The following is a 22,209-nucleotide window of genomic DNA, read 5'->3' as shown; positions in this document are numbered from 1 at the left end:
ACTGTGCATCACAGCTTCGTGCCTTCTCCTAATTCCTCACTCCTCTATCCATTCCCTTGGTTAGCTGTTTTACTGGCAAGTATTGTGTTTTGAAAGAGGGAACCTGTTGTCCAAGTCCTCATATTGCTCCTGACTTCCCACATTTTTATTGCTGAAGACAATTAAAGATTCTGACTCAGCTAATGCTCAGGGTTGGTGCCTGATTTGAGTTTTTGCTGTCAAACAGCATGTGTTTAATGCTGCCTCATGGAGCTGTTTCGTGATGGGTTACAACACCTTTCAGCTCCAGATGCTCAGGCTCCTGAAAGGGAAGGAAAACCCAAACAAATCAAGGATGGTTCTATGAAAACAGGAAAAGAAGAAAGATCTTTGATTCCTTTTGTAATGAAACCCTTGGTTCTTTGAAAGATCCTTATCAGTCTTATCACTGCCTGGGAAAGGACAACGGAGGGATTTGTTGGATTTTCACTGCGCTCCTTTGGCTTCCTGGCAAAAATCCAAGTTCAAGGGCTTTGAAAGAACTTGGAAAAGGGGGTATTTTTTGCTTGTGCAAGAAAGCCTGAGCAGCCCAGGGGCAGCAGGGCCATATAACACATCTACCCTTGCTTCCACACCAGGTCCTGCTGCACGTATTTTGTGCAAAGAAAAAGCCTGTAAACCCGGCTCTGCCTCCTGACCTACAGACAGCCTTGTGCAGCAACTTTGCTTCTATCAGCCTGTGGTGTGGAAGCCACCTCTTGCATTTGTAAGATGAAAACCCATGGCACAGACTGTATTGACTGTATGAATTAGGTGCTGAACGACGGTGCTGTCTCTCATTAAGATAACTGTTTGTTATGCATAAAGCAGCTTTTATAGCCTGGCTGGAGTCTCCTGTCAAATGCACTGTCGTAAACTCAGATCATCCCAAAGCAGTTCTCAACATGAGAGGAAGAAAAACAGACACACAGGCATCCAAGTCTTGCAAGATCCCAAGATCCTCCAGTCTCCTTGGCAAAGTTGGGTGCAGACCCCAGCGTCCTTGTCTCAGGCCAGGACAATGGACCCAAGGTAAACTTTTTCCTGTTAAATTAGCACTGCTACTTTATGTCTTTTCCCTCTTCCCTCAAAAAGGAAGCAGCTTATTCAGCATTTCCCAGCATTCAAGTACTCCCCAAAAGCCTCCTGCAGTCCAAAAGAGCATCAGAACAACTACTGATTTGAGGTCCAGTCTTGTCCTAGTCTGACTCCAATTCCACGCTGCTCTAACGGTACTAATTTAAAACTCCCTTTATTTTCATAGCTATGAAAACTGTCAAATGTTAGTGATTCTGCAGATTTCACAAAGTGCCAAATGGCCCAGCAAAACCCTCTTGCAGTATTTTTTCTGAGTGTGTTTCATTTTGCATGAAGACCTTCTGTGTAGTTCAAAATGTAAAGGACGAGCACATTGATGGGTGATCAAAATGAGGTCAGTGATAACTAACATAGGAGGCTTCTTCAAATAGCTGGTCTCGTGCTCCACAGCTGCTGCTCTACAGTGCTCAATCACTCAGCTGTGCTCACTCCTGGGGTGCACCGTGAACATGTGAAGCAGCACTTGGAATCAGGAGTGGCGTTTGGGTTTTGCCTCGGGGGGAGGTTAGAAGCAGTGTCATCTACAAGCACTTTAATTTGCTTATGAACAGGAAATAGGGTGGAAATGGGGGTGCAACTCCTGGCAAGAATAGCCAGGGAAAAAAAATACAAAAAATACTGAAAAGCAAGAGGAGATACAGCAGATGGAGGGGAAGCAGGTCTGCTCGAATCTCTAAGAGGGCAAATATGTGGTATTTCAAGGATAGTGAAGCTCTTCGAGGCCACAGGCTTGTAATCACCTTGGGTCTATCACCCTGCCCAGGTCTCATACCAGCTACTCAGACAGCAACCTGGTTCCACCAAAGGAAATAGTGGCCAAGAATGAAAGAGAAATGGCACATCCCGAGAAAAGATACATGTGAGAAGAAAGATTTGGAGAAGACCTTTCCTTTGAAAAAACCCTTGGAGTAAATCCCAAGAGGCCATCCAAAACATTGTCTTAACAAACTTGTGAGACACAGGAGCAAATGCCCCACTGAGAAAACTTATGACTAGTCTGTATTAATATCAATTAATCCCTGGAGACTTGCAAGGTGTCTGGAGCCCTGTTAGAGGAGAGGGAGACTCTTGAATGAATTCCAAGATAATGAGATCCCCTGAGAGTTGGGTGAGTGAAATAAAAAGGGATGTAGTAAACCAATGGTTATCAACTCCAACGAATTATCTCTGCCCACCCTTGAGCATTCACAAATCATTTCAACACCATGCACACTCTATTCCCTGCTGTATTTTCCTGGCCAAGTTTCATTTACTTCCAGCCCTCCCAAGTCTGATGCAAGAGGGAGAGGAAGCTGTGATAGCTGTCATATCTTCCCCATCCACATCTAATGGTTAAGACATTATCCATGTGTATCCATAAATGATAGACACTGGCCTAGGATGAAGATGCAGTGGGTGGGAGGTGGTCCTAGTCCTCTGCAGAGCAGATGGATTCATCTCTCCTGGTCACCCCCAGCTATCGACAGCACTGGTAGGAGACACTTTATGTATGAACTTTCTGCTTTATGTATGAACTGGAAGATGCAATGAATCACAGGAATGAGTCTGTGCTTGTTAAACCATCCACAGGTAAGTATGTGATTAGTTTTGCTATTATACAGTCTCCTAGTTGGGATGGCAGTGGATAACTCCTTGGAGCCAGTGTTTATCATCAGCACCCAACAAAGGATACAGGCTTAATCCTTTCTTCCTGGTTTGGTGTTCACAGGGGCATTGTTGTTGTGGGTTATCACCTGTGACATGAGGCAAAGTCAATGGTGGCACTTGAACCCGGGGCTTTCCACATCAAACCAATCCCTTTTGACCTGTGGGTGTAAGCCAGAGGAAGGGCAGCATCTTCAGACTGGGGTGACTCTGAAGCCATGTGCCTTTTGCTGAAGCTGGATAATGAAGCCCATAGCTGGGAAGGACTTTGGCCAGGATGTCCCTCCACAAAGGGCTCCTCACCCATGCCAGGACATCCAGGCGCTGCGGCGGGCGATAATATAAAGAAAAAGCCCTGGGGTTCAGCCCCCTCCCAGGTTGCACAGAGCATGGCTGTTTACACTGGCTCTTTCACAGGAATTCAGGATCTCAGTCCTGTGCTATATTTAGGCTGCAAATCTGCTGATATTTTTTTGGTCGCTGGCCTTTGACACACAAGTGTATTTTCTGAGAGGAAAAATTTCAGCTCTTGACTAAGTGGTGGGAAAATACAACCCCCAGAAATGTTAAATTTTCTAAAACCGGAGCCAGGAGTTAGGAACTGACAAGGGGAGTTTACATTACAAATACAGTCTGTTGGCTGAGCCAAATGTTTAAGGCAGCCCCATGTCGGGGACCCTTCGTCTCGGCTAGCAGGACTCAGCTGGCTCCTGACACTTAAGACATCCTGATTATTTACATTTCAGCTTTTACCATAAGAGGAAGGAGAGCTGTTAAAAGCTGATTATCTTGGGAAGAAGAGGAAAGAAGTTGAAACTGGGACACAGTCCATTATTGAGACATGTTGTCTGCAAGGCAACTACTTGTGTTTAGAAAAAAAAGAAATAAAAAAGTCCCTCTTCCAGATTCCTGGTCTGAGTGTGTTGCAGGACTGGGATCTAAGGGGAAAAGATTTCTGTGAAAACGGCTTGCATGAAAGAATCCCTTTGTAGGAGGTTATGACTGATAAATCACAGGAATACTTGTGATATGATACAATAGTGGCAATTAAGAGACATTTCAGATGACGAATGCCTGAGAATATGCGATGCAGTGAACTTCCCAGAACCTCTCTTTTCTGAGATGAACACTGACTCTATTCTCACTTTAACTAGAAATTATCCAACTCCCTGTGCTGCTTCCTCCTTCAATACCTCCTCATCCCAGTGGCTGCTCTGATACAATTTGTCTGGCACAAACCATTCTTCATTTGCAGTCTGGTTTTGCAAAACCCCTGATTGATTACCAGAGGTCTTGCAAAGCCCAGCTCAGCTGCTAGCCCTACTGATACTCAAAGTTGTTGTCTCAGCTGTGGCTAAGCACACGAGGACCTGCACGACTCTAGGCTCCTCTGGATCTAAAGAATATTTAAATTTTTTTTTTAAAAAAAGGAAAAAGCAGAGGTCAATTCAAGTACAGCAACTTGCAGTAACATAAAGATTCCCAGCCTTCAATCAGGTCTCTCTTCATCATGAGCTGTTTCTTTACCAGCACGGAAGTGGATGTGTTAAGCCCCTGAACACAGAGGTGTTGAGATCAGGACTCACGGAAGTAGAGCAAGGAAGGTTTGCAATGATTGTAAAACCCACATTTCTGCCCTCCTGGAGCTTTACGAGACCCCCTCGACCCCCAGCGTTCAGCAGCTTCAGCAGCACAGTGACCAGTTGATGAGTAATTGCACACAATGGGGTTTGCAAGTTATGCAACGCTGCAGACATGGGGTGACTCCTGCCAGGTGCTGGACAGATGCTAATCCCCCATTGGGGTGCCAGATGCAAGTTCACGGAGTGGAGGAATTTGACCTTGGATAACTTTTTGTAGTTGAGACTCAGTGCTGCCTGTCATGCAGAGCCCTTCTCCAGGAGTGGGGGATAGGACCAGCCTGAAACTATGTTTTGTCAGCTGTTTTGGAGTCTCAGTGGACTCACATGTTAAAAAAAAAACAACTCCTAAACTGAGAGGAGAGGAAGGAAAAAAGGCAGGGTTTGAAATCCCGTGACAATTTCCCTCCAGCTTGGCTCATAAGTTTCCAATTTAGGAAAACAACAACCCTGCTCTGCTGTGAGCTCACGTGAACACATGCTGTGTGTAAGGAGATTTAAACAAAGAGTGTTACGGGTGAATCAGAAGTGGTGGACACTAGAAATGGCTCTTTATATTTAAACTTAAAAAGTAATTCATGTGCCAATGTTGGCTGTAGCCACTTGTGGGTGTCAAATATGCATAGGGTTAATATCCTCCTCAATCCAACCTGGAAGAGATGGAGGGAAAGAAAAAACTCCAATGCCCAAGAGCAACTGTTTTTCTCTAAACAATTGGATGCTATGAGCTGGATGTGAACACAGTTTCTGCAAGGGTGCAGCTGATTCATGGCAGCATCTTGCATAAAGCTGCAAGCACAATCAGGGCAGAATTGCACCAATGGCACTAGTCAGCCCCACCTTATCTCCAGGAGAACATCTGAAAGAAATGGCACCCATTGCACAAAGCTTTTGGTGGAGCCTCAAAGACATGTTGCAAACAGTGAAGGAAAAAGGATTTTTTTTCCCATGATCATCTTCTTTTATGCAAGAGAAAAAACACATAGAAGCATGATGGGACTGGACCTGTTCTGGGGCTACTCTGAGCCATATATTCAAGGCGGATTTTTCTTTGAGGGAGAAGGAGTTGAATCAAACAAAAGTTCTTCTGGCAAAACTCCCCACTGTTTCCAGTTTCTTTAGAGGTTTGAAGTGTTCACAAATATCTCTCTGGGGAAGCAAAGCTCTTTACTAAAAGCAGGTTCCTGGGGGCCTGTCCCATTACAGAGCATGTTGTGTTAACTGCAACAGCTGAAGCTGGATGACTCAAGGGGGCAGGGCTGCTGGGCACTTTCCTTATGGCTGCCAACCTTCCTGCGGGCTTCCAGAACCTTCCACTGAGGCCTTGGATGACATGTATTTAATCAGAACAACATGACTGAGCTCTACCTCACAGGAGTGTGGGCGTTTAATACTTTGGCATGCAGTTGGGTTTAGCAGTCTCAGCTCTTTCTGGTTTCAGCACAAAGGGGTAGACAATCCCCAAAGAGTGACTTGCATCAAGACTCCTATCTTGGAAGGGTCCAGCATGGATGAATTGCCTAATTTTTGACAACTAAAGGAACACAAAATGCATTCCATCTCGTGTTCCAAGACTGAGCATAAAACAGCTAAGCACAGGGAAAAAACAGTTCAGACCTGGCTTCTGCAAACCTAGGAGATCAAAAAGTATTTCCTTTGCCTTGCTGGAAGGTGCATTTCTGCTATAAGCAGGGTGAGCTGGTGAGGATTGTCTCCACTGAGACAGTTTGTATTCTCTGTGAAGAGCACAGTTTTCATCCCTTGCAGACTAAAGCAAAGAAAGGACAGGAATGCTCAGCCATTGGTGGTGGCCTCCAAGAGAGCTCAGCTTTGGGACAGACTCAAATCTACTCTGGTTAGGAATAATTCAGCATTACTTGTGTTTGCTCCTTGACCGGTGGCCTCTATAAGCTGCACTGGCAGTCCTAACTCATTTAACACCTTGAAAGACTTTGCCCACACATCTGGGGCAATCAGACTCCTTTCCCATGAACAAACTAGTACTGGAGATTGAATGTTTCTCATAGGGAGGCAGGTTGGAAAAATGCTCAGAGGAGCAAAACAATGCCAAGTACACCTCCCCTTTAAAGAGGCTGCTGTATTTCTTCAATGAAAAAAGCTCAGTCATGAGATTTCACCACTTCTCCTACCATCCCTAAAAGTTCACGTAAAGACAGATAGGAGGGCCAACATTGTTTTAAAGTCTCTCTAATTTTCTAGCAGCACCGAACAAGCTACAGCCCATGGAAAATACGACAGTGTTGTGTTTGTTAACAATTAGTTAACAAGCCCCAGCCTGGTGCAGCTCCATGTTAGCCTGAACAGAAAGGCAGCACAGCAATCCCTGAGGTGATTTAATGGTCCAGGCTCAACTATTGCACCTCTGGAGCTTCTCCCGGCCCTCCAGGAAAGCCCTGTGCCTCTTGCCCTGACCTACAGCTGCCTTGGGGCACTGGAAGGGGAGATGAGACCCCACAAGCTGAGGGGAGTAGGTGTTTGTGACTGCTCAGGAGACAAAAGGGTAATTGCCCCAAACTTCCCAGGTATGTAAGCCCTGTGTGCTCCTCTAGTGAGCCCCACTATGACATTTTACTTTGCATTCTTGGCCTCAGGCAACACGTCCCAAGTATCCATCCAGCTTTACCTGAACCTGGCTGCTACTGCCCTCTTGCCCAACGCAGTGTGGGGTGAAGGCCAGCCCTAGGCAGGATAATTTGGCATCTCCCAGAGAGGGAATAAGCAATAATGTCTAACTGGATATTTTGAAGCATTAGCATTTTGACCTCCTCTCCACTGTCATCAGTGCTGCGAGAGGCTATGGTGGGGCTGGTGGCAGTGGCACAGGTCCTACCAGATTGTCCCAGCCCTTCCCAGCTCCACAAAGGCAGGGGAAGTCTGTACCAAATGTTGAGGGCAATTTTACAGTGTGCTATAAAAATACGTGGGGATGGGAACTTATTGAACACCTCTTGTGCTTTCTCCATAGATGTCTTGAGTGGAAATGCCTTGAGGTTCCCCATAGGCTCTTTTTTCCCCCACCGTCTGTTTGCATATGATTTCTGGCAGAGATGAATTTTTAACATTTGATTTTCTCTCCCCTCCTTCTCCTGTATAACCTTCTTTTCTTCTGCCCGCAGTGAAGATGGGGTGAGAAACTCTTCAAGCCAAAAGCTCCTGAACTGCTTTTAGAAACATATGAAGCTCATTAGCCCTTTCTTCAGCTCTAGGGGTTTTAGGTGAAGGGTTATTTTTTCCTCTTTTTTGTGTGATTTGTGTTAGTTGTTGTAGTTTTTGTTTGTTTGTTTGTTTGTTTGTTTGTTTTTTTGTTTTTGTTTTTTGGGAAGCAGTTCAAGCCTCATAAATGCTTAAATATATAATAGTAAAGTTTGAGAAGTGTCCAGGGCAGCTCCAGACACCGTGGACTAACTCAGCAAAGAGTGCTGGGGAAGAAAAGTTATAGTTGCCTCCCCTCAAAATTGGGAATTAGGCAGGCTTCAAGCCTAATCAGGCTTTAGGGGGCCTGAAACCTCCCAAACACCAGCTGTACTGGGGCATCACAATGTTCTGAGAACAGAGCAGCTGCCAGCAAAGAGCCCTGCAAACACAACTCTATGGGTGGCACCAGTACCCACATCCACCATTGTCCTTATGAGCAGAACACCAACAGCCCCACTGAAAAACTCTCTGCCCAACACCGGAAGACATCTGGGTTTGCTGTCTTTCAGAAACAGCTTCAGCTACAACTTGAGATCTGAATAAGGTTCCATTCTCTTTACTTTAGCTAACTGAAGTGAATTTTGTTGGCTCTTTTCTCCTGCCCACCCAACACTCCCATATGCCTAATTCCCCATTTCCTCAGCCTTCACCGTGCCAGAGCTGACTAGATTAATGGGAAATGTTAATATGTCAGGCCTGGAAGGAAAGCAAAGAGCTGGTTGTGTTTGAATTCCACATTAATCTACTTGGTGATGAAGCTATAAATCAAAACTTGGAAGTTTTACCAATCTGAAATGATGTGTTTAACATTTCAGCCCTTTCCTTCCTCCCTCTTGCCTGACATTGATTTGCACAGCCTTTTACAGCAGCAGGGCAGGATTGCAAAATGCTTCTTTCGCTCTTGAATCTTTAATTGTGCTTAAACATAATAAGATGTCTTCAAGGCAAGCAGGGTGAAGAATGGCGCTGAAACAAGAATGGAATTCCCAAATTGCTCCTTTTTGAGGAGGAAGACCACATTCCTCATAGCGTACATGAGATTGTGGGGATGTCTCAGAGCCCAACAGGAGGTGGAAACAGTCTGTCCCAGCAGCGTGCCAGAAATCCACCAAGCGAATGGAGGAGAAGCCTCAAAATCCTTTAACTCAACTCCCCAATGCCCATGGCAGCTGGGGGAAAAAATCCTTAGCACTCCCTGCCAGCAGTGGGCATCCTGTGGGAAACACACCTCAAATGTGCCCACCCAGCACCTCTCCTCAGGGAAAATAAAATTACAGGATCTGAAAAGCGGAATCGTAGAATGGTTTGGGTTGGAAGTGACCTTAAAGATCATCTAGTTACAACCTCCTGCCATAGGCAGGGACACCTTCCCCTAGACCAGGTTGCTCAAAGCCACTTCCAACCTGGCCTTGAACACTTCCAAGGATGGGGCATCCATAGCTTCTCTAGGCAACCTGTGCCAGTGCCTCACCACTCTCCCAGTGAAGAATTAATTCCTAATATCCAATAATTTCTTCCTAGTAGCCAAAATTAAACTTTTTACTAAAATATGGAACGATTAATGAATTTGTGTGTCTGCCAGCACAGCAAAAGCTCTTTCCTCTTCTTCATTTTAGTTGAACATCCAGCTCCTTGATGCTACAGCCCACCTCCTTCCTTATTCCCATTGCCTGTAACTGGACATGTGAGGAGCAACGAGGCACTGAAGACAACTCTATGCTTGTGTCTATAGCCTGAAGTGAGTAATTTTATCTGTTTCTGCCTGAAGTAAAATTACTTAACTGTCTTTCCAAGTACTTGGTGGATAAGAAGCAGCATATAAAAAGTACACAGCACTACTGCATACAGTGTGTGAGGAATTAAATGTCTGTGATTGGTATCCTTGAGAGATGACTCTACATCCAATGGTCTACCTCTGACTTGGTAGGAGCAGTTGGTGAGATTTTAAACAGACAGACACATAAACACGTTTTTACTGAAGATGTAGGTCCTGGACTGCCTAATGTTCTTTGACATTGCACAGGCATAGCCTGGAAACTAAAACATTTGTTGATGGATTTGGAGATTAAATAAATAGTGAATTATCTTCAGGATGTTAAAATGCAGAACTGACTGCCTATCCCATAATAGTAAACCAGCCCTCCCCCAGTACTTCTTGAAATGTGAGTATTTCTGCAAAAGCAGACACTGTGTTAGTTCACAGGGCCATTTGTTTAGTAGGTCAGAGCAGTCAGACATCTGGGCATTGGTAAAAATACATCTGACAGCTTGGTGGCATCTTGCACAACTGACTGTCTGAAAGCCTCGACTGGAAGTTTATTATTTGTTAATCTCCTTTTTCAAATGAATTCCAATCATGCAGTCAGGAAACCACACGGTGGATCACAAAACACAATTAAAATATAAAAAGAATTCTTTACAATTAAAATATGGCAACTGGTGAATATTAGCCCCACTGAAAACAGATCAAGGCAAGAGTTTTGTTCAGACTGGGAAGACAAATGTATCCCTGGGAATCAAAGCAGACTTGCAGGAGGATTTATTTTCCAGGAAAAGAAACACAGCCTGAGACAGATGATGGTACCTTGCTTCAGGGCACCAAAAGCCTCTAGTTCTCAGATGGCCTAAGTACCAAAGCATTGCTTACAGACAGTGAGAAATGGAGTCACTCAACATCTGTGAGACAAATCCAGTCTGGAGACCAAGAACGAGGGAACAATTTTGTGGTTGTTTTAACCTATTTTATAACAACTACTACTCAAAGTGCAGCCTGAGCAAGTCCAGACTTCTGATTGCTGTGTCAGTTTGGATTTGAAGATTGAAATCTCAGGTGTGTCATATTGCACTCTGACCACCACAGCCAGCAGCAGCCCAAAATTGCTATTCCATCTACCTCTGCTAATGCAGTGGCATTGCCACTGACTTTCTGAGACCCAAGAAAGCAAAGTCTCTCTTGTCAGACATAAGGGGAATTACACTCATTATGTTGATGCCTGGAGCTTGTTTTCTTTTCAAGAACTCACTGCCTGTTGTATTGGCAGTAAATCTGGATTGTACCCTCTATACAGCATTAGTTTAGTCTTTATATATTTTGTAGATGGGAGCCTAAAAGGGACTTTCAAAGTTTTGGAAGTTTGTATGGTGGAGATAACAGTTTAGGGCAAGGACACAAAAAAATTCTCCAAGTCAGGGATGCAGCCATGGCTTTGGTTGGTGGTACCAAGGAGGAGCTGAGTCCTCCCCAGTGGTGTGTGCCCAGCACATGGGTCTTGCTCAGCCAGGAACCTGGCTGTGTGCTACACTGCTCTGCTACCCCCATCTCAGTCACAGCAAGTGGCCCCGGAAGCAGAGATGCACTGAGTTGTGATTAACTCAAAGAAAAAGCACAAAGCATACTTTTCAGAGTATGAAAAAGTTTTACTTTATTTTACAAAGTTGACTAATGTTTCTTTTTAGGTTTTTTTTGCTTATGGTATCATGCAGAGGTCCTACAGCTGATCTGCTTTGCTCTTAAGATGCAGTAGCAACAGGGATTAAGATATAGTACCAACAAAAACTATCATGGTCAAGAGCTTATTTGCTCATTTAAGTAATAAGCAGTGGAAGAAGTTTCTGTCTCTAGGAAGTGATTAAACTATCAGGCTTTCTGTCCAAGTAATATCCTACTAAAATACTCTGCCAGCATTTAAATTGGAGGATGCTGGCTACTGGAGGAAATGCTTTTAGGATTAATATACATAAGTGTAGAGTTAGCTATCAGCTCATCCTGGCTGCTAATAACACTGCTGCTGCTGGATCTCTGCAGTGATGAGATCCCTTTCCCAACAAACCTCCACCCAGCAGCAATTCTCGTGGTGCCTGACCCATTATTTCAGATCCTCTCCAAAGAATTGGAAGCTCATGGGCATTGACAAATAAAGTGACGTGGTTTTCCTGAGGTTTTGCATGTGTTCACTGACTGTCTGAGAAACAAAAAGCTATGCAAGTCCACTCTGACCTGTGAGTGTCAGGGTGCATTGATGCTTGTTTGGGTGGGAAGGGAGGCACCTTTGCTGGTCCCATTTCATTGGTGACTCTACCAAAGGGGGATAACATGCCAGGAATGTGATATAATGCCATGGGGGATAGCTGAAAGCATGTGCATGTTGTAATGGAAAAAGTTCACTTGTGGATGTGCTCAGTGCTCACAACAAAATAAATCTGTTAAAAAGCCACCAGTCCTGGGATTTGTCACAGGCAGTAGCATCTCCTGGTGCATGGTGTGTAGGCTGGGATACTTTATTAAGAATCAGAATCTGGACACATCTGGAAACTAACTCCTTAGTTTTTGGGGATGCTTTTACTTAGGTGGGGTGTAAAAAAGGGGTTAAGCATTGAGCCCTTTTGCTTTCCCCTCCCCTTTCCCAGGCCCAAGTGAGCTAATTGGCTTCAGGTTCAGATTCTTAAAACAAGCTGCAGAGAGAGGATGGGGCAGCCCCACACCACAGGCAGCCTCTGCACAGGTTAACTGTGAGGTGAAACCAGCCAAGACCCAGCACAGCCCAGGGAGGGCAGCTTGGTTCACCTGGAGCCATCACAGTGGTACCTCTCAAGGGGGTTTCAAATTCAAGCCCTGGGGCCACCAGGGCAGTCAGTGGGACAAAGGCCCTTCTGCGTTTGTGTTTCTGGCTGTCTTCTGGAAAAAGTACTTAAAATAAAAATGCTGCCCATGCTTGCTGAACTCCAAAGACCATAAAATCTATTCCTGAAGTCTGCTGAAACCAGAGCATGATTTGAAGCTGGTTCAAAGTTTGCTGAAATTACTAAGAGCCTTGCCCTGGTCTCCCTCTAACCAACACACACGCAATTTCTACAGGCTTTTAATCTGCCTTCTTTTGTGTAACTTGGCTTCACACTTGGAGACTTCCAAAGCACAGGAAAAGTGAAATACCGAGTAAGTGGGAGTAGCAGAAAATGCCTTTTCCAAATGCAAATACCGATCAGTCACTCCAGCATCCGGCATTAAACAAATCTTTGGAGATGATGAATATTTTAATGGGTTTGTCCCCACAGCAGAATAAATGCCTAGCCTTAGTTGTCTAGGATTGATTAAAAAAGCAGACGAGCTGGATACTGGTTGGTTTACAGTGCCTTTGCAACCTGGACTCACCTATGGACTGGAATGAGTTGCTATTCAAAGTGACATTCAGTTCTAGTTCCTTCACTGTGATGTTCAGTTTATTTAACCCGGTTTAGTCAGTCTCAGAAACACACACAGTTTATTAGAGCTGTGTCATTATACCTCAAGCTGCAAGCAATTACTGTAAGCCTACAGAGAAGACAGTCAACCAAGCCCCAAAGCTCTCAATACCACATAAACCATACATTGAGTAAAACAAAAGTTTTAGACAATCAGATGCCCGGCACTTTGCAAGACGAAGCAGTCAGAAGGCATTGCACAAGTCGAGTAGGGATAACTAGGGCTGCTGCAGTTTAAAACCCCCTACGAATGCCCATTTTCCACAGGTTAGGTGCCTTTAGGCATCATTTCCCCTGGGTAAGTTATAAATTATTCCTGTGCAGCTGCAGAGACAGTGTGAGGACACAGAGCAGCTAAGGTTGTACTTATAAAGCTCAAGGAAAGAAGATATAGCAGATTGAACTTTAATTTACTTTCACTTATTTCCCTCTGCTCTGTGGAACGGAGAGTTTGGACCTGTGTTCCACCATGGGAGACCCCATCATGATCCTCCTGACCAAAATGTTTCTCCACCCACACCTCCCCTGCCCATGCTGTCTCCTCTGTCCCACCGCTTATGTAGGACCCAAAGCAGTCAGTAGGAACAGCACAGGACCCTGTGAGACTCCCAGGGGGTCTCCCCCCTGCAGCACTGGGGTCTGAGGGTCTGGCCTGGTGTTTTGTAACCCTACCTGATAAACGTCTCTGGAAATGCACCATGGCTTCAGCATGAGCTGCAGGACCCTCAGGTTTCCAAAGCGGCAAGTCCTCAGAGCCCGGGATGTCAGGCTCCACACCAGGCTGTCCCAGCTGTAGAGCAGATCCTCAAAGCCAAAGAGCACAGCAGCCATGCCAGCTCCCTGTGTGAATCACCCCGGATTCCCTGCTTAGAGGCAACCAGCTAATCCCAAGGTGCCTTATGAACTGCAAGGTTAAAAAGTCACTGCAATTTCCATCAAAGAAGGAGAAATAAAAGCAAGCAAAAAAAAAGAAAAAAAAATATCAACCACCAAACCAAAACGGACAACAAAAAACCAGCAGCCAAAATAAACTGTTTGGGGATGTGTCTTTCTCCCTTCGCACACGCCCTTCAGGATGTGGTTTCTCCCTCTGTGTATCTTCTCAAAGTGAGTCCTGCTGCACCCAAAGATGAGCAAGGAAGAGGTAAAAATACCTCTCCTGACTTAGGGAGGCAATTGCGCATCCCTCGCAAAGGGCTTCTTGGTAACACTGCATCACCTCCCAGCTCTGCGCTGCAGAACCAAGAGGCAAACTCGGATCCAAAGTCATCACTTTGCATGCTCAGTCCTGGGACTCCATCCAGAGGGAAGAAAAAAGCCGCTCACTCTCCGTCTGCCAACATTCCCAAGACATTCCAGTATTGGGCTTAACTCTTTCAAACACTCCCAAAGAACATCTGAGAAGGCAGCTTTGCCACATGCAACATTTCATCCTTTCATTTCGTGTGTCGACTCACCATTGCACAGTTGCACTCCAGTCTTTTCCCCACTCAACTGCCTGGTCTGGAACCTTTTTATATTTTGAACTGAGAAGGGAGCTTTATCTGTACATGAGAATTATGCAACGGTCTGCAAAGCACCTTATTTACCCAAGGGGTGATATTTTGGAAAGTTTCATGGATTAAACAATGGCCTTTTAAAATCAGTCTGATTCAGCTGGTGTGGACATATTATTAACCCTTGATGTGCTCACATTCATAAGGTTGGTTCTCATCTGAACAAGCACAGGAGAATGCAATACACTTCTCTTCATCTGAGCTGGATGCCAAAACACCCTTTTTGGTCTACAGATACAAAAATGGCATCCTTTATTTACACTTCTTACATACACTTCTGGCATCCCTTCCTAAAATAAGTATTGAAGAGGGATCAGTTCCCTGACTGTTTCCCCTCAGGAGCACATTGTCTGGGTGGAGACTTCAATGCTGTCAGCATCTATGATGAGTTGAGCTGAGGGAACTGGTCCAGTGAGGGTGAAAATACATTATCAACATGAGGATTTTGGAGTTCAGTTAAATCACCACAAAATCATGCAGTTATGTTGCAAGACATTTTCCAGCTAAATCGCATGAGTGCTTCTTCTACATATTTAATCACCAGGTGGGGAAACTGAGGTGGAAGTATTTTTATCAAAGGCACAGCGCAAGCCAGTGCCCTTGGAGACCACTGCCTGTCAGTGCTATTTTTCACTCATTTCACTCTCCCTTCAGAGGAATGTGAAAAAAAAGGCCACAGGACTTGGAGGGAGCTGACAGGAGTCAGCTGGAGAATTCCCACATGGAGTTGCTTCCAAGGAGGCACTTTTTAGAGGGGTAGGGAGGACAACACCAGTTTGGGCTGAAATGATGAGGGACTTGAACTCCTAAAGCTGCTGGTTTAGCAGAGCTGAGAAGGCATAATTTCCGAAAAGCCTCAGTGTCTTCTCTGATTCAGCTCCCTGGAGAGGGAAGGAGCAGGAATATTAATATCTGCTTGATTTTCTGTAGGTCTGTCCCACCATGACCCCATCCATAATTTGTTCTTTGAGGACTGGAGGACACAAAGCAAGCCGTGCGTCATGATAACTGCACAAGGATGCTTGTCAGCTCATTGACTGGGCAGGTGGAGGGCCAGGAAAATACAGCTGCAAAATTCATGTTCTCAGCCTAATTGCTTCTTCAGGACTTCGTTTTTAGAGAGGCTTCATAAAATATGGTAATAAAATCGTAATAATGTTTCCTTCAAACTTGTTAGAAGCTATTCATTCTGCAAAGTGCAGTTTTCCTTCCTCCTCTCCCTCTCACAGCCTGTTTTCTTGGTGTCCAGCCTTTGCTGTAGTCTCCCTACGCTCATCATCTCTTGGTTGTTTGCCTGCCTGTAAACTTGGTAACTCTGCTTCTGTCAGCAGCGATGCAGAAAAGGGATCAGGAACATCTCCCTTATAAAGCCTCATTTGAAAGAAAGGTACTTTTTTTCTTACATATAAATTGACTAGACAATATTTGCTCCAGGCAACAGCCTGATATACAAGGTATCTGCCTGGGAGCACAGGAGAGGAAAAGAAAGAAATGTGTTTGATAAAGGAAAACAGAGGGGGGAAAGAAAACGTAGCAAGTGATTGCTCTGGGATGTGACCTAACCCCTTTGGTATTCTGGAAGGGGGAGAGGAGGGGAAATGGAGGATATACCGCAGTTTTAAAATTAGCTACCCCATATGTGCATCAAGTCTTTCCGTATGGTTGAAAGGAGACTTTCGGCCCCCATCCCAACTCAGTAATTACTCAACAGATGAGGGCAGCTCTGAAGGAGCCTTTTCACTCGGCTGATGACATAATCAGACTTTCTGAAAACAGTTCTCCTATGTATTTATTTAACTGACAGACTGGAGCAGTCTCTTTAGGAATCATTTGAGTCTACAGAAGGCCCAGTGAACATTTCACTGGGTAGATTTACCTTCATGATTAGAGCACATTGTTTGATTTCCTGGGGAGGTTTTCCTGCTGATCAGACACATAATATTTTTTGAGAGGGTGAAAGCTGCCTGAGTACAGATTACCCATCCCACCTTGCAGCTTCTGAGGGAATTGCAACCATGGAGGTTTCTCAGACAAAGATAGCCCATCTCCTCTAGAGTCAACTACCAAAAGAGCTCTTTTCCAGGTAGACACCACAAAATGTGCTCTTTCTTATCCAAAAAAGTCAGAAGAGGACATTGCTACAGGGAATGGCAGAAGAGAAGAGAAAAAATTATTGAGAATCAGCAACTTGGCTCTTCTACTGGTGTACCCTTTAAGTAATTTCTGTAAAATCATCTTATAATTCTATAAAACACGCTCAACTTCACCTTCACTAAGGTCAATTTGGAAAAAAAAAAAAGCCCTTTGCACTTGACACAGATCTATAGACATTTGCAGGTCTTTTCCTCTCTAATTATGCGCTGATTATTTCCCGCTGTTTCTGAGAAAATGTCAGCCAAAACATTTACTATGAAACCTCCCACGTTTTACTGACAGTCCGAAGGCTGTTTCTAGGGTATAAAAATAGCTCCTTACTTCCCACGAAAAAAAAGGAAAAGAGACCAAACCCCTTGGGCTGCTGTGTTGTTTCATGGGACTGTCACTGCAGCTTGAAGGCTGGGGGTGGATTTCCCTACCCAAACCCAGCAGGCAGCTCCTCCTCAATGCAGACCCTGCAAATTCCTGCTGTGCACTGGTGTAGGTGGATGCTGTCTGCACCATGAGCTTGAGAGACAGGTCCTTGTTTGCCTTTTTAGATTCTGGCCTTGGAAAGAGGAGATCAACCTCTATTTCCAGCATGCTCCACAGTAAATCTCTACCTACAGCTTCCTGATGGGTGTGGATGTATTTGGGCTTGATGAAAGAAGGACATGCTGGGTAGAAGGCAGTTTCCTTTGAGCTTCCTTCCTGTTTCTACTTCACATATGGCCCCAATGGTCCCTGTAGCTCCAGCCCAACATAGTCTTTTAGGTTCTATTTCAAATTCATGTCCCTTTTTGATCTTTATTTCTCTATAATGTAAAGAGGATTAACGTTGTTAAGATCTTTGTGCCCAAAGTTCCCTTTCATGCTGCAGCTTCATGCTTTCTTATGTTGGAGATGTTATTTTGAGACAAATATTTAATTAGTTACATTTTTCTCCTTGTGCCCTGATGGCACATAATTTTTGTGGCCGATATCATGGGAATTGTTAGTGATGTCCCACTGCCAAGCGACCAAACACACCGAGAAGGAGCCATGCCCCTTCCTTCACATCTTCCCAGGCAGAGCCAGGGCACTCAGTGGAGACTTACAGAAGTGACCTCCTTCCCATAACTGAACTGAATCTAGACTCTCCCAAGATTTCCAAATGGTCAGTGTGCACCAAATCCACTTGAGAACCTGAGCCTCTGAGTGCCCTATTTCCACCCAAATCAATCCCAATCAATTGTCATCCCTCATATTGGGCTTCCCTGTCTTTCTCCTGACATCCAAGGAGGGATCATAGGGATTTTCTGTGTTCAGTGGTAGTTTCCCAGAGTGCAAGGATTGGATACGTTTGGCTTTATTTCTTGTACCTTTGCCAGGTTTCATACTTTATATAAGGAAATCTTTGAGGGAAGGGCCTTAAAAGGAGCTGGGAATTGCATTTGAGTTAAAGAAGCAAATCCTAAGACTTGAAGCTTATCATATACAACACAAGGAAACTTGACTGAATTTGAGAGGAGTGAAAATAAAGTGTGGATGTCCCTACTGGATCTGCTGAGCCCTTTGATCAACTAAGGATTGACTCTGTATTCATTTTGAATTGCTAAAAGACTGTGACCTCAGTCTAGCTAGGCCACAGCATGTGGACAATGATCTCGCCTGAAACTTTACAGACTTGTAAAGGAGGCATCAACACCCCTAGCTCATCTCTCTGGAGCTGTAAGATAAGAAGCTGTACTTGGAAGCACCAGCCCAAAGATCTGCTGCCCCATGCAAATGTGATGCCCATGCTGCACTGATTCAGTTACCTTCAAACTCTCACCTACCACATGCTTCCAAAACCACAGATAGAAACAGCCTCCTCCTGACTCCCTGGTCTGCCACCACTGACAGCCCTAAAACTTTCCAGCAGAGAAAATTCAAGAAACTGAGGACTTCCCTGCTGGTTACATTTTAGGATGAACATCATGAGTCAGAAATCCTGGCCAATTTTTTCAAGATATTCTCACAAGTCCATATGGCCTAAAATGTTCCATAATGAAATGAACTGCTGTTTCACAGTAATAACTGAACAAAAATTTACTATTCCAGTCATCCACCTTGATCATAACATTTCTAAAGCTCTTTGAAAATGTAAAGTGCTCTGGTAGTGCTGAGTATTATCGTTATGCGAACAGCAGCTCCCTCTGCGTAAGGCTCTACGTGTCCTCACTTTAGAGAGATTTTTATTGACTGACACAGGAGAGTATGTCATAGCCTCAAATCATACACATTTCATTTCCTAAAGTAAGTTGTGTTAGCGATTTAACAAGGTTTAAAAGTAGGTGAATCCTATAAAGCTGGGCTTTTACTTGTCCCTAATATTCCACCGGCTAAAGTGATTTTCGCTTCTACTATGCAGAAACGTGAAAGAGATTGTGCAGAGATTTGCTATTCAATCCTCTTTCTCCATGAACACTGTGGTGAATGAGTCTGCAGGAGGGGATGTAGGTCAGGACAATGTATTAAGGAAATAGTGCAGAACAGCCGCAGAAAGTGAATGGTGAGATCTTAAATACGATTATTCTCTTTGGAAACCCAAGCTTATGATTAACTCTGATCCCGCTGGCGACTGTAACGTCCTGTGACTGGGGTCTCCAATCAAAGCAGCATGTGCTTGCAGATGCCCATCACCACAAGGCTCATCATCACTCTATTCTCTGTTATTATGTGCAGAAATGCTTGGGAGAATTATTTTTGGCCAGAGGAAAACAGAAAAAAAAATCACATCCAGCTTAGGAGGCAGGTATAAATAGGGAACAACCTAAAGCTCATCCAGCAGCTGAGCTATTTTCCTACCATGTTATTCACCCATGTTTAAAATAGCCTCTGACAAGGTTCAGGGGTGAAACAATACAAACCTGTGTTTGTGCCTGTCAGGAGGGCATTGAATCTCAGACTGTGGATCAAACACGCCTGGCTGTTCTCAGAAGTAGTCATGCACTTGTGCAGCTACACTCTTCTGGTTTCAAGCTTTTGCTTATTCCTTTGGTGACTGGAGCAAATATTTACCTTTGGAGGTTGGAACTAGACGATCATTAAGGTCCCTTCCAACCCAAACCATTCTATGATTCTTTATGAGAGGTTCCCATGCCACCTCTGTGCTCATATAATTTTGAATTATACATTTATCTGGTGCCTCCCACCTCTTATCAGATGATGGTCAAGCTGTCCAAATGGCCTTGGCTGTGGGTTTGGAGGACACATGCTTCATGTTGCAGGTGTCCCTTAACTGATACTGTTTGCCTGGGAGAGGGGACAAATCTGGTGGCTCATAAAAAGCCAGTCTACAGTTCTGCCCTATGGCAAGATGGATAATTTAATGAAGGGCAGCCTTGCTGTCCATGCAAAACAAGCCCACACACAGCACAAATGGTCCCTTGCAGCAGAACGATTTACTACAACTTATCCTGCAGATACATTTAAGTATCTGCCTGATGCTTCCTGCATGCAACGACTGATACAAAGTCCTTTCTGTTCACAGACAAGAGTGAGCATTTCATTAAAAAGGAGAAGGGCATAAGGAACGGATTTTAGAAAATCAGTAGTCCAGATTTCTTATGTTTGATCTTGCTTATGGGTTGGAATGCCTGCTCCTGCCTAAGTTAAAGAACACATATTTAGTTTATTCTGAAGCTCCTTATAAAAGATTGTTACAAAAAGTACTGGTATTGCTGGATAGGATGTAATTGCCACTTGACAAAGAGGAAAGATAAGCAGGTCAAATATAACCTTTGGAGTGGAAATGGGGGGGGATCTGGTCCTATTCTAGAAAACTCACCAGTTTCTTGAGCAACATAGAAGAGTCATATAACTTGATGGGTCTCCATTTCCTCAGTAGACTAACTCACTGACATTTGTCAGATGACATGAAATCTCAGGGGAACTATTTTACATTAAAAAGCAGATAAGTGTTCAGCCTGCCAGAAAGCCAACTGGTCATGTTCCATGGGAGGCATATACTAAAAAGCAGAAATACTTAATATATCTTGGATCGATAATGTACCCTCTGTGTTGAAAGCTCCTATACTGATTATCAAAATGAGCATAACTATGGGTAAATAAATGTTCCCTGAGGTGAAGACTACCAAAATACATATATACTCCCTGTGGGAGGAGTGTTGTACACATCCAAGCAATGCTAAATGCATGTAGGGAGGCTGCTGTGGAGGAAGGGGATGGCTCTGTTGACTCTGGGGTAGAAACGTCCCACACTGAGCTGCTGACTACACAAAGCACACACTTGCACACTCATTCATGGCATCTGCTCTGGAGCTGGCTCATGTGGGGCAGTTTGCTTGTTCCTATTGCCTAAGAACAACTAATCTGCAGATGCGAAATGCAGGAGTCAACAGAGGGGGATTACTGTACTGCAGCAGATCTTCATGCTGAGAACATCTCCCCAGCTGGGACCAGTTAGGCCTTCTCAGTAGAGCATAAGAGTTGACCTCTACCCCGTTTACTCCTGAAACACAGACCCCTGTGGCTCGTGCTAATGGAAAATCTCCATTTGCGTTGTAGGACAGCGCTGGATCCGTGCCATCCACAGTGATAATGCATGCACAGTTGACAGAAGTTGATAACTTGTGCTTCTGTTGCTGGCTGGTTTAAAACCCTGAGCAAACATCAGCTTCTATTTCCTCTCGATGCACTGGGAGATTTGTATTATTGAGCTGCCACCAGAGCTGCGGATAAACAGGGACAAGAGGGCTGAAATGCCCGTGTGGGACAGACAGTCACAGAGGCTGGCAGTCCTGGCTTTCCTTTTCTCTGGTTGCTTTCTACAGCTACTATTGCGCCCACGGAACCTCCAGCATTTCCAGACAGGGTACTGAGTTTTAGGAGGTATAAATAGTAGCCCAGACTCCATCTGCAGAGGTGGAGAGGAGTTAATCAAACTCCCCCACGCTCTGTCTTCCAACCTGATGATTTGCCATGGGGGATCCCAACTCACTGACTGGCTTGTTTGCTCATACCTCCTGAAAAAAGGATAAAATAGATCGAAAGCTGCTGGATTGAAGCAGCAGGTCAGCCACTTGGTTGTCTCTATGGGCAGAGCAGACTGAAGCCGTTCAGAAGTTAAAACAAAGAGGATTTACGGTCTTGATTTAGAAATTTATGACTCATTCCCATTTTGGCTGTTAGAAGCGGCTGTCATTTCCCCTGCCCCCAAAACATCCATGCCATAAAAAAATAAAGCCCATAAGCTCTTTGCTGTTCTTATCTTGATGCACAAAGAATTCAAATGTTCACTGTTGCTATCTGGAGCTTGACTTCCTGTTATTAAGAAGGACATCCTAGTATTTAACAACATGAGATTTTTATTTTTTTCCCCTTCTTTAAGCCAGGCAGAAAGTCTAATGATTCTGGGGTTTGTTTCCTGCTTGTAATTAAGTAGGTCACAGCTGCAAAGCAAGAGAACAAGAAAATATTCAGATCACACAAAGCCAAGAGCTATTAAATCATTTGCAGCTGAGGGATATGGCAGATTTTCTTTTTAAAAAACAACGAAGTCTCAAGTCTAAGGAAAACAAATATAGGAACTTTTAGGAGAATGATGAAGTTGGAAGTTCTGCCCAAGCACCACAGTAGCTCAGAAAAAAAGGGAGTGATCAAAACCCAGTTAATATTTT

At 44.3% G+C, this 22,209-nt stretch overlaps 1 protein-coding gene across 8 annotated transcripts in view; it reads right to left on the bottom strand.

Moving 5' to 3' along the window:
• Positions 1–22,209, bottom strand: part of FRMD4A (FERM domain containing 4A) — a 367,626-nt gene that overhangs the window by 167,430 nt on the left and 177,987 nt on the right. For 3 of the 8 annotated variants that reach the window (XM_027722474.2, XM_027722473.2, XM_039386066.1), the window contains exon 1: positions 13,527–13,685. The exons of the other annotated variants lie outside the window; for them this stretch is intronic. In XM_027722474.2, coding sequence (XP_027578275.1) covers positions 13,527–13,685 — 159 coding nt within the window. Of the gene's footprint in view, positions 1–13,526; positions 13,686–22,209 lie in introns of those variants that run through there. 8 annotated transcript variants of the gene reach the window in all.

This window comes from Pipra filicauda, unplaced genomic scaffold, assembly GCF_003945595.2.
Source record: "Pipra filicauda isolate LSUMZ 115617 unplaced genomic scaffold, ASM394559v2 scaffold119_size3216105_pilon, whole genome shotgun sequence".
NCBI lineage: Eukaryota > Metazoa > Chordata > Aves > Passeriformes > Pipridae > Pipra > Pipra filicauda.
This window is presented reverse-complemented; position numbering and strand designations above follow the sequence as displayed.